The sequence below is a fragment of the Lacerta agilis genome, chromosome 5, assembly GCF_009819535.1.
Source record: "Lacerta agilis isolate rLacAgi1 chromosome 5, rLacAgi1.pri, whole genome shotgun sequence".
Lineage (NCBI taxonomy): Eukaryota > Metazoa > Chordata > Lepidosauria > Squamata > Lacertidae > Lacerta > Lacerta agilis.
Window position 1 is genome coordinate 72,180,707 of NC_046316.1, and position 12,696 is coordinate 72,193,402.

General features: G+C 42.1%; 1 protein-coding gene across 4 annotated transcripts in view; it reads left to right on the plus strand.

The window, feature by feature from the left end:
• Positions 1–12,696, plus strand: part of GYG1 (glycogenin 1) — a 36,345-nt gene that overhangs the window by 18,461 nt on the left and 5,188 nt on the right. For all 4 annotated transcript variants that reach the window (XM_033150411.1, XM_033150412.1, XM_033150413.1 and 1 more), the window contains one exon: positions 9,680–9,806. In XM_033150411.1, the coding sequence (XP_033006302.1) occupies positions 9,680–9,806 (127 nt within the window). The remainder of the gene's footprint in view (positions 1–9,679; positions 9,807–12,696) is intronic.

A 12,696-nucleotide genomic window follows, 5' to 3' on the forward strand; every position in this document is an offset into this window, starting at 1 on the left:
GCTTCCTTCCACGTCTCTGGTGCCCTATCTCCTTCTAGTATCTTGTTGCAAATTTCTCTTAACGGCTGCGATAGCCAATCTTTCAATGTCTTATAATATTTTGCTGTTAATCCATCCGGTCCTGGGGCCTTCCCTAATTGCATGTTGTTTATTGCATCTTCTATCTCCTGTGTCGATATTGGGTGGTTGAGAGTAACTAATTTTTCCTCTGGGACTTTTTGCAATCCGTTCTTTTCCAGAAATCGGTCTATTTCTGCTTCATCTATCTTCTCCTCCTTGTACAGTTGCTTATAGAATCTTTGGAAGCACCATCTGATTTCCTCCGGTTTCTCCACGTTTTTTCCATTTACTACCAAAGTATTGATGACATTTACCTTTTGTCTTTTCTTCAATTGCCAAGCTAGTAGTTTTCCACACTTATTGGCCGATTCAAATGTTCTTTGCTTCATCATTTTCACTTTCCATTCAATGTCCTGATTCATTATATTGGCATATTGGGATTGCAAGTATTTAATTTCTTTTTGAATTTTAACACATCTGGGATGTCCTCTTAGTTCTTTTTCCTTTTCTTTAATTGATTTCAATATTCTCTCCATTTCTGCATTTTGTTGTCTCTTCTTTTTTGCTTTTTCACTAATGAGAAATCCTCTCATTACAGCTTTACTTGCATCCCAAGCAATTCTTTTCTCCACTTCGGAACTCCAATTTATCTGAAAGTATTCTTTCATCTTTTTCGCCGCTCTTTCTACTAGCTTGGTGTCTCTCATCAAAGCGTCATCCATTCTCCATCTAAAAGAATCCTTGGAAATCATTTTTAGATTTAACTGTACCGGATTATGGTCTGAAAGAGTTTTGGGGCCAATTTCTGCCTTTTGTATTTTTGGAGCCAATTCATTCGAAATCCAAATATAATCTATCCTCGACCATGACTGCTGAGGTTCACTAAAGTAAGTTGCCTCTGTATCTGTAGGGTTTTTTAATCTCCAAGAATCCACCAAATTCAAATTATCCACCATTTCGAAAAAAGTCTTTGGGAGTTTCCCATCGTTCGTTAGTTTGGTTCTTTGAGATCTATCCATTAATGTGGAAACTGCACCATTGAAGTCTCCAAGGCAAACTAATTTGTAATCCAAATAGTCCAACAGCAGATCATGTATTTTCTTATAAAAAATTGACTTTCCATCATTTGGTGCGTAGAGTCCCAGAATCAAAAAATTTTCGCCTTGTATATTGATTTCAATTGCGATGTATCTCCCTTCTTCATCTTTAAAAAGCTGTCTTGGGCTATATTTCTCCTTTGCATATATCACTACTCCTCTCTTCTTGACCTTATCCGATGATATAAACTCTTGGCCTAATTTTTTATTCTGTAGTAATCTTCTATGACGTCGGGCTATGTGGGTTTCCTGTAAGCATATTATATCCAAATTCTTCTTTTCTATGCTGTAAAACACTCTGCGTCTCTTTGGTCTCTGATTCAATCCCCGGACATTCCATGTCATTAACTTGAGCGCCATTTTCCTTTCTTTAGTCTTCTCCTCCAGTTGCTTCTCCTTTCTTATCTTTCTCTGGATCCTGGCTTGGACTTGGTAGACTTGGTAGTCCCGGCGGTGGTGGAAATACCTCTGGGAACCTGTAAAGTTGTGCTGGATCGAGTGGTGTGCCTTTAAATTGTTCCAGGTGCTTGTCCAAAAACTTTTGCTTCTCCGCCAGGGACCTTATTCTTATCTTTTTTCCTTCAAACGTAAATGCCAGGCCTTCTGGAAATTCCCAACTGAAGGGAATTTTCCTTTTTCTGAGCTCAGTTGCCAAATCGTTGTAAGGAACTCTTTTGTCAAGGAAAAATCTGGGGATATCCTTATAAAAAATTACTTTATTCTGCTCTACCACCAGGTTGTTTCTATAATGCAAGTCCAGAAAATAGTCCCTGTCGTATCGATCGTGTAGCACAATCAAACAGTCACTGACTGTTTTGTTGCTTTTCTTTCCTCTGGAGCCTCTTGGACCAAATCTGAAGGCCTTCACTATGCGCGCTGAGACGTTGATTTCTTCTATCTCCCAAAATCCTGAGAATAACTTCACTATATAAGCTTTTAGGTCTTCCCCTTCCAATTCTGGAAGACCCCTTAGGCGGATGTTGCCCTCTCTTTGATGTAGTTGCAGAAACGCGAGAGACTCTTCAACAGACCTCTGTCGTGTTCCAATATTCTCTATCTGCTCCAAATCTAAATTGTCCAATTTTTCCTCCACCTTTTTTATTTTTTCCTTGACCACTTTAATTTCCTCTGAGTCCTTTTTCAAGGTGGTCACCTCTTGCCCAATCCTATTAATCTCTTCTCTATTCTTCCTTACATTCTCCTCAATTTGCCCAATAGATTTTTCTAGGGTCTGCGTAGAATTTCTAATATCAGCTTTTATGTCAGCTTGTAATTTTTCTATTGCTGAGTTCACTGCTGTATTTCCTGATGAAACTTGATCTTGTGTTTGCTTCAACCCATCAGTAACGCTTTTCAGTCCTGCTGCAATTTCTGCCACACTAACAACCAATTTCTCCATTTGTTCCTGTAGAGTTAGGGAAACAGAGCCTTTTCTTTTTTCAGAGCCAGTTCCTTTAGATCTAGTTTCCATTCCCTATGGGCTCTGCAGCTGTAATCTCAAGGTCACTCCAGTTGCTGTGGTAACAATCTCAGACATTCACAGCAGAAGGCCAACAGTCCCAAAAGTAAACACCAGGTGGCCAGCAGCTCAGTTCTGAGAACAAAGAGACTGCTGAGCCAGGAACCCACACCAGTCCCAAAAATCCAACTTTTAGGCAAAGAGTTTAAGTTTTCCAAAATATAAATTCCTTAAAGCCAAGAAGAGTCCACTTTCATATAGCCCAAGTCAGTAACAGTTCCTAACTTGCAGTGTTACCACCAAAGTCCATAGAGTAACTTGTATCTGGTTACAAAGAAGTCAAAATGTCTCCACTGGTAAACAGTCACTGAGACACCAACAAAGAAAAAATGGCAACAATATATCACAGCCCGCTACTGACCCGGAATCCTAATCCAGAGGGTGAGGGGCATCTTCTTTTGCCATATCAACTGTTTTTAAGTCTTTAAACAACCTTTAAGCAACTTTTAAACCACTTTTAAAAAGTTTGGCAGAGTTCGCAAAACTTTCCCGTTAGTCGCGGCTTTGATCTTTTAGCGCTACCAAGCTCGCTCAAACAGTACAAAGGGAACAGGCTTCCTTTTGCAATTTCCTCTGCAAGCAGTTCTCTTTAAACTTGTAAAGTAATCCAATTCTTTAACTTACAGAGTTTCTTTGTAAGATTCTGTGTAGGAAGTGCCGGGTGCTCGGGTCTGGCGGGATCGCTGCTTTGATCCTCCGCAGGCAGTCGCTTCTTCAGTCCCGTGCTGGGGCTCCGCTCGCCTGGTTTTCCCCCTTACGAGGGTCAATCAGGAGCGGAGACAGCACGTCTGGGACCCACGAAGCCGTCGGTCCACGGGACGCTCTTCCCGTGGCTTTAAGGGACCCGCGGCGCAGGCACGGAAATCCCTATCGCCTAGCGGAGGACGGAGCCATCGGACTCCCGTCCGCCATTGACTCGGCACCTAACCGGAAGTTCCGGGGTACCACATTTTCAAACACACTATAGTCACCCAGAATACCTGCTCATGAAGTTCTTTGCAGTAAATTGTCAGATTAAGGCTGGAAGGCATTTACACCAGGCTTCCTCAAACTTGGCCCTCCAGATGTTTTTGGCCTACAACTCCCATGATCCATAGCTAGCAGGACCAGTGGTCAGGGATGATGGGAATTGTAGTCTCAAAATACCTGGAGGGCCAAGTTTGAGGAAGCCTGATTTACGCCTTTCTTATCTCCAAAGATGCAGATAAGGAGAAAAATGCAACTGCCTTGTCAATGGAAGTTGAGCACTTCTGTCTGCAGCTACAACTCAGAGGTGTAGAGCTATGTTATATATAGCTTCAGACAGCTTATTTGAGCAGGGGGAGGTTGCGTTTCAAGTTCACTCCTGCCTTTTGAATACTTGCCCTCGTCCCTGGCTAATACATCTAACAAATCACTCATGATTGACTTGTTGAATCCTGTTGTGGGAATAATATTTCACCATTATAAATACTTCAGCCAAGCTTTTAAACAAACGTTAAAATAGTTTCTGTTATATGTTTATATCTCCCTTCTCATCATATCTATATTGCATGATATCCCATTTTCCTCAAAGAGATTCAAGGTAGCAAACATTGTACCCACCCCCTATTTTTTATCTTCACAACAAACCTGTTAGGTAGAGTATCCTGTGGGAAGGTGATGGGCCCAAGGAATCACAACCAGCTTCATGGGTGAGTGGAGATATGAACCATGGTCTCCACTGTCCTACTAAAACCTACTAACTCTCAGTGTACATAGTAAGAAGGTTAAAATAATATTCCAGGTCTTCAAAATGCTTCTAAAAGTTTCAGTCATTTATTTATTTATTTTGGAACCAATTCAATCCCCGGCAGAGAAGAGTGGTAGAGAGGAATTTTTTTTCATTCAGACCACTCTGAAACATATATCTGCAGCCATGCTACTTAACACAAGGGTTCAAACATCCATTATAGGATTGGATGGACCAAAAGGTAATTACTGCTTCTAAGAGTGAACTTGGGTAGAGACAAGACTGGAGCTAATGGGAAACAAGAGGGGAAAGTTACTATTTGTGTTGCCAAGTCAAACATTTGCACACTCCAGCCTTTTCCAGGCAGGGTGTGTTCCAGCTTGAAGTTACCTCGAGTGCCGTTAGGCAGCCTCTACTGTAAGAGCTGATGGGGAAGAGCACCTTCAGTGACCAAGCAAACAGAAAAGGCTGTCGGGGAAGATCAGCTGCCAGTTTTCAGCCCCGAGGTGCCTTGGTTCTGCAACCTTCCTCCCAACTTTGGACATGGGGAGGAGACCAGGATCACCAAGCAATTGCTAGGACCATCCTTTGTAACTTCCACATCATAAAGATTGGGTGGGGAGAGGTTTGTTATTCATCTTGCTTGCCAGATGGTGGCTCCACAATGGCTGTAGTGAACAGAATTATTGTAGAAGAGCAACCCTGACATTTACAAAAGTTAAAAAGAATGAAGGACCCCCCCCCCCAACAAAGGTCCAATGTGGACTGAGTATGCTCAAAAAGTATGGGATATTGAGTATTTGTTGGGAAAAAGAGAACCTGAACTTGGGGAAGCAGAATCACCTAGGGGAAGGCTAGCTTAATGTGAAGGTGCACTAGGCTTGCTTGAACCTTGAAGGGAAACCATTTTGCTAGGAGATAAGGATAAGGGAGGCAGTGAAAGATAGGCGTGCCTGGCGTGCTCTGGTCCATGGGGTCACGAAGAGTCGGACACGACTGAACAACAAGGATGCATTTAAGGGACGCAGGTGGCGCTGTGGTCTAAACCACAAAGCCTAGGGCTTGCCGATCGGAAGGTCAGCGGTTCGAAGGTCAGCAGTTGCAGTTCGAATCCCCACAACGGAGTGAGCTCCCGTTGTTCAGTCCCAGCTCCTGCCCACCTAGCAGTTCGAAAGCACGTCAAAGTGCAAGTAGATAAATAGGTACTGCTCCGGCGGGAAGGTAAACGACATTTCCGTGCGCTGCTCTGGTTCACCAGAAGCGGCTTAGTCATGCCTGCCACATGACCCAGAAACTGTCTGTGGACAAACGTCGGCTCCCTCGGCCTATAGAGCGAAATGAGCACCACAATCCCAGAGTCGTCCGCAACTGGACCTAACAGTCAGGGGTACCTTTACCTTTTTAAGGATGCATTTATAAGCCTTTCTTCCTTAGGCTAACCACTTGCATGGACACACCCAACAGGGCCATAACGTATTGCAAGCAAGAGAGTGCAGTAGGAAAGAGCCTCCAGGGCTCAAGAAGTCACACAAATTAGACATTCCACATTGGGTGACACCCCTGAGCTTGCTTGTTGTTTGTGTAGCATCATTTTCATTGTTAACAAGGCTAAACTCTGCTGCTTGTGATGGAATGCATTTGTTCTTTAACAAAATTATCTGTGTAGGAAATGGTGAAGATGATGGTTGTTCGACTGAATTTGCAATTATATTGGATGGTTCAAGTACATGGGAACTCTGCCTAGGGAAAGGCTATTTACACTACTTAGAAGCAAAAGCCTTGCTTCTGTTCATAGCTGCACAGTTGACTTGGCTCCAGTTTGCTATAAAATATACATGTAGACTAGATACTGACACCACCATGAATGGATTACCATGGGAATGCAATCCCTAGCTAGTCTGGAGCAAGGGAAAAAGCATTCTAGGGCTGCATTCTCATAGATTAGACTTGCTACTAAAGTTACTTTCTAACTTTCAGAATTGCTTGCGTTGGTCAGTGGAAGCTAAGAGAAAGTCCTAAGAGGCAGTTCTTGTCCTGAATTCAGTTGCTTTTCACTAGATGCATTTGTTCCAATGAATGAAAAATAACAGGGAGTGCAAAATAAAGTACCCATGTCAAATAGCAAGAGTTATTTGGGACTATACTTTTGAATGACTTTACTGTCTGCGCTGTAACTTAAGCACTGGCACCAGTAAAGCTGGCATGGATCTGAGAAGGCTTGTAGTAAGAAGAATAGCGATTTCATGGTGTTTTGTCTGGAACAAAACACAAGTAGAAGTGTTGTGTTCTTTCTGACTGTATTTCACTCATTTGGCTTTGGAATAATAAGATAGTTTTGAATTTATCCAGGGGAGGGGGGGGAGAGAGAGAAGCAAGTGTGTTGAATTTCATTCAAAGTGGAAACATTATAATGGGTAAACTCTGGTGCTAACCATGGCACATTTGAAAGCAAACCTCGAGCGACATATTTCTGCTGTGGGAACTAGAAATAGAAATGAAGCTGTTATTTCCTTAGAAACGTGTGCCGTGTCTGCAGGCTTTTCTCGCCTAGCTTCATAAAATCCTTGACAGCAAGTAGCCCTGAATCTAGATTACGAACAGGAAAGACTGAACCAGAACTTCAGTAAGAATTTGATAATCTTGTATAAATAGTAATCTTGAGTCCGTAGAAAGCAATCCTAGTATACTTCAATCTGCCTCTTTAAAAGGAAGCATGTGGAAAGAATTCCGTTTCACAAATCTTTCTGCTGCTAATGAGGGGGGGGGGACCATGCAATGCACCTCTTTAGAGGAATAGTTTACAGCTACATAAAAGGGCATTGGGCTTTTAAAACTTCAAACACCAAACAGTAGGATATGCTTGCTACTACAGAGTTCAGAAATGGCATTTCCAGCAGGCATACAGTTGACAGAGTCAGAATTTATGGGTTAAGTGTCCAGAACCAATATATCCAATAACTTATAGGTGGTGGTTCTTATTATTAAAAATTCTATTCTGTCCTTCACCCGAGGATCACAAGGTGGTTTACAATATAAAAACACAAAAATACTTAGTAACAAACAAAAAAGAAAAAAGAAAAGAAATACCCCTCCCCACACACACACACACACAGAGAGAGAGAGAGCTTAAAAGGTCATAGATTGTCTGATTAGACAAAGGCCTTGGAGAAGAGGAATGTTTTTGCCTGGTGCCTAAAGATATGTAGTGAAGGTGCCAGGCAAGCCTCCCTATGGAGAGCATTCCACAAACGGGGAGCCATTGCAGAAAAGGCCCGTTCTTGTGTTGCCACCCTCTGGGCCTCTCTTGAAGGAGGCACACGAAGAAGGACCTCAGGTGATGATCGCAAGGTGCAGGTTGGTTCATATGGAGAGAGGCGGTCCTTGAAGTATTGCAGTCCTGAGCTTCTAAGTAGTGTGGACAGTTCGTCTCTCGTTGTGTAAATGAAATGTTAAAAGCTACTATCAGTCTTGTGTAACAGTTCCTACATTTAGTTATTGTAAAACGCATGTTGAGAATGTATTGGCTTATCTAGAATTCCTGCTGCCTTAAACTGAAATGGATCTGAGCAGTTGTCATTTGATGTGGAGTGGGGAACCTGTGGCCCTCCAGAAGTCATTAGATTAAAACTCTCATCATCCCTGACCATTGACTAATGATAATAATAATAATTAATAATAGAAGCTGTCTGCCAGTATGTTATTGATCCAAATAGTAACAACTGTTGTAACAATTATGGATGCCTAAAAAGCCACGAACTTTATTTTTCCCAGGCTACACCTAAAACTCAGACGTTTCTGTCCTAGCTCTGTCTCAGGCATACAAAATCTGCTTGGGTCTGCCAAGTTTTGCTGTGGCTTTGGCTCTAGTTCTGAACACAGTCATTAATTGGGTCACTGGAGCAACTGCATTAAGTATTTGGGACCTGTTTACCTTGGCCCGATTTGTGCCTATCTGAAAGCTTTGATCTGTGGAACATGTGCTTTTTAGAAATGTCATATAATGTTCATTCTACATTTGCAAAGAGTTGAAATTTCAGCATGGTGACACCTATGTTTTGGAACTCTCTGCTTAGTAACATTAGGCAGATGTCCCCAGGTGTTTTTGATATCTGCTGGAAACGCTTTTTTCCCCACCAGATCTCTGATTTAGTTTTGTATGTTTGTTTTTAAACATGTGTTTCTGACTTTTATCTGCTTTATTGATTTTCTTACATACACTTCTAAAGATAGTGTTTCAATTTGAAAATATAGATTTTTCTAATTAAAAGTTTGCGTGCATAACTCTTGTACAGCAATATGTCATACGTGGGGCTGCCTCTGAAGACGGTTCGGAAACTTCAGCTGGTGCAAAATGCAATGGCCAGATTGCTCACCAGAATAAGACGGTTTGGACATATAGCACCAATCCTGGCACAACTGCACTGGCTGCCAATTAGTTCTGGACTCAATTCAAAGTGCAGGTGTTGACCTATAAAACCTTACACAGCTCAGGACCTCAATATCTTAAGGATCGTGTTGCCTCATATGAACCGACCCAGACCCTGCACTTGTCATCTGAGGCCCTTCTCTATGTCCCCCATCCTAGAGAGCTTCAGAGGGTGGCAACAAAGGAACTGGCCTTTTCTGTGGTGGCTCCCAGATTGTGGAATGCTCTCCCCAGAGAGGCTCACCTGGTGCCATTACAACATGTCTTTATGCGCCAGACAAAAACATTCCCCTTTACCCAGGCTATTAAATAATCAATGAACTGTGGGGGGTGATGACTGTTGTTATGATGACTCTTTTATTATTAAGCTGTCTGTCAGTATGTTTTTTATTACGTTTTTATCATTGATGTTCTGTTTATAATATTGTACACCACCCTGGGATCTTCTGATAAAGGGTGGTATATAAATTGACTGACTGAATGAATACATAAATAAAACCCCTCACTTAAGGGCAATACACCACTTTGACAATATCATAGTTGCTGCCTTGCTTCTCTCCAGAATTGGCTAGGCTGAGTTGCACAATACACAAGGCCCTGTGGCATCTATCTATTGCTTTCCACACTTCAAAATAATCAGAAGGCGTACTATATGGCACACACAACCCTTTCTCAGGTCACTGAAGCAGTTGCCTTGGGTAAAATGCCAGCAGTTTGGAGGCAAGAATACAAACTCATGAGTCACTGGTGCTTGCACACATCTTGATTAGACAAGGGGACATCTAGTACTTAGAGTTGTTGTTAGGTTTCTAAATTATGCATTGTCATGGCCCCTGTTAAACTCTTACCATGTGTCTCTCTTTCAGGTGGGGACCAGGGTTTATTAAACACTTTCTTCAGCAGTTGGGCAACTACAGACATCAGCAAGCACCTGCCATTTATTTATAACTTAAGCAGTATTTCGATCTACTCCTATCTCCCAGCATTTAAAGCGTAAGTGTACAAAATGTGTAAAATCAACTTACGTATGTGGTTTCTTCTGTTCATATTATGTGAAGGCTGTTTCCAAAGTGGAGACCAGTCTAGTCTCTGCTTGTTCTTGCAAGGTGCCATCAAGCAAGAGCAAATACAGTTGAAACGTGAGATTATGACCTGTTGATATGAAAGTGTTCATACCTCATTTAGGACAGGAAGTTATTTGTAAGCCTGACTTGGCTAGTACAGGTAGACTTCAGTCTGTTCTAAATTAAATACCTAAGCCATGTTGATTACAGCTGGGGGTGGATTGTATGAGGTCTTTTCCACTTTTTATCTTGTGACAGCCATCTGGGCCAACAGTGTTTACAACAAATATGATGTCTTAACTTCAAAGGCAGGACTGGGGAACCATTGGCCACAGCCAGCCTAGCACAGTGGCCAGGAAGAACGGGAGTTGTAATACAGCTTCACCTAGCTTTCTGATCTTTGTTATGTGTGCTTGTCCTGATGTTGCTTCATAGCATAGAAGTCCTGCAGTGTGCCTACTTTACATCCATCACATGAAATGTTGAAACCCCTGGTCCATGTGGGAGGTGCCCATGACCCTGCTCCTTCCAAAGCTGCTAATACCCATCCTAAAACTGCATCCCATGTGACCCAAGATCACCCCACCCTTAGTATAGGAGCCTTCCTACCGTCACAGTATAGAAAGGACCGGTAATGCAAGACATAAGCCGCTTTTGAATACTTCCCCATTGTCTAAAACATCCACAAATGTAGTCCACATTAGCTTGAGACTGAGTGCCAACAGGACTGTTCAAGAGGCCTGCTTTCAACCCCCACCCCAGCCACTGCTGGGAGAGAAATAGGCTAGAACAACAAATGGCTCTGTTCAGTTGCCACCTCTGAACATGTGGGCAAGTGAGCATTGCAGTGTCCATACAGAAATGCAGTACGGGTACTCTATAAAATACTTTGTTAGAAAAAGTAATGAGAATGCCTTCTTTAAAAGGTAATATTGAGAGAGTCTAGGACTTCAGGATATATTGTGAGCTGTTGGACACTGAGGCACTGTGTGTGTGTGTGTGTGTAAAATATATAAATATAATCTGTTTTTCCTTTGAGTAGACTTGATGCACAATGCAGTCGCATCTGACATTTGAAACTTACATTGCTAGCCTCTGTGGGTCTATTCAGAAGTAAGCCCTGTTAGTTCAGTTGGATTTACTCCCAGGTAAATAAGTATAGGATCGTAGCCTTAAGTCCCTTTGACAAGAGCCATAGACCATATGGTCTTAATCAAAAACATATACAGCATGGTGTATCTATTTTCCAACCCTGATGTAGCCTAAATTATTTCTTTATGATGCCAGCCATAAAGAGTCCAGATTTAAATTCTCCCTGGAAATTGTAAGGTTTAAGTAAATATCTTAACCCATGCCACTCAAATATCCAGAAGTTACTGAGCGATTTGTATGAGCAAGTCTCCAGGCAACATCAAGTAACTAGAGTTCTGTGGAGCAGCTAACGTAAGCAGTGTGTTCGGTGGCTTAGGTTCAAAATGTCTTGTGATCGCAGCATCATATGAAGCACTGTCAGGTTAAAATTAGAAGACTTATTCTTGGAAGCCCATGCAAACTGGAATGAATACATAGACATAGTACTGAGTGGTTGGTAGAGAGAATATCTGGCTCAGTGTATGGTATTGTGGTGTTGTGTCTTTAAGCTGTTGACTTACTTGAATCCTATGATCCACCTCCTTTCTGTTTTGAGGTCAGGTTTGTTATCTCTGCTTTTGGTGGACCCAAGGCCGTTCCTCTGCCCATTCAAGTGACAGCTTGAAAGCCTGAGTCTCTGGGAAACTCATGGCTTTCAGGGATAATGAAGTTGAATACAAGATGTCCCCACCCAGGGGATTCAAGTTGTGCCAAGCAGTTACAGCTCACGGAATGAATGACATTTTAAACCCTGTTATGATCACGTCTAATCTGCTGGCTTTTTAGAATGGAAAAGGGGATTTATCAAAAACAGGTGCAAACCTCAGCCTCTTAAATAAAATCCTTCAAGCAGTGATGTCAAGGTTCCAAATAGGTTCAGGTAGCTAACTTAGCATTTTGCTCAGGCGAAAAGGCAGTTGGCAGTGGATCAAATTACTATACGGCAGGCCTAGAATGCATGTTACTTGGCAAATGATTTGCCCATTTGAATCCTAAGTTGACCTGATGGTATACCTAACAGCTCATTCGGTCTTCCCACATACCCCAATAGGCTGCCTTTCTAGTTCCGCCTCTGACCCTCCATTGCTTCACTTTGGCTAGTCAGTGTACACACACACACACAGAGAGAGAGAGAGATTGAGAGAGAGAGAGACTGTCCAAATCATTCTATAACTCTGCTGGAAGTCAACAAGGGAGGGGATAATAATTTCATCCAGAATCAACAACCAGCTGCAGGCCTAACTCCCTATAGTAAAATTATTGAAGTAAATGAAGCTTCCATACAAGAGCTCGCCAGGTTTATGGTCAACTATTATTCAAGTATCTCCTAGGCCAGTGAACTATGAAAACTATAGAAATAACCCAGATGCAAACTGTCATGTGAAACGACCAAAGCAACTTAAGAGATGAGAAGTCAAAATTGAAAAGCCTTTTTAAATAACATTTCTTTTATTTTTTGGTACTTTAACCTGGAACAGGTGTCCTATATAGTACTGCAGGTGGTTTGCAGAGGACATCATTTCCCTTCCATCTAACCCTAAACCTTTCCTCGTTATGCTTTAGAGCAAAAGTACTCAGAAACAAGCCTCTCAGCTGTATTGTTACTACATCGCTAGGGGAAAGAGTGTTAACCTTGGAACATGCATTCTTCCCATGCTTGCCTCCCGTGATACTATAAGCAGTCATGG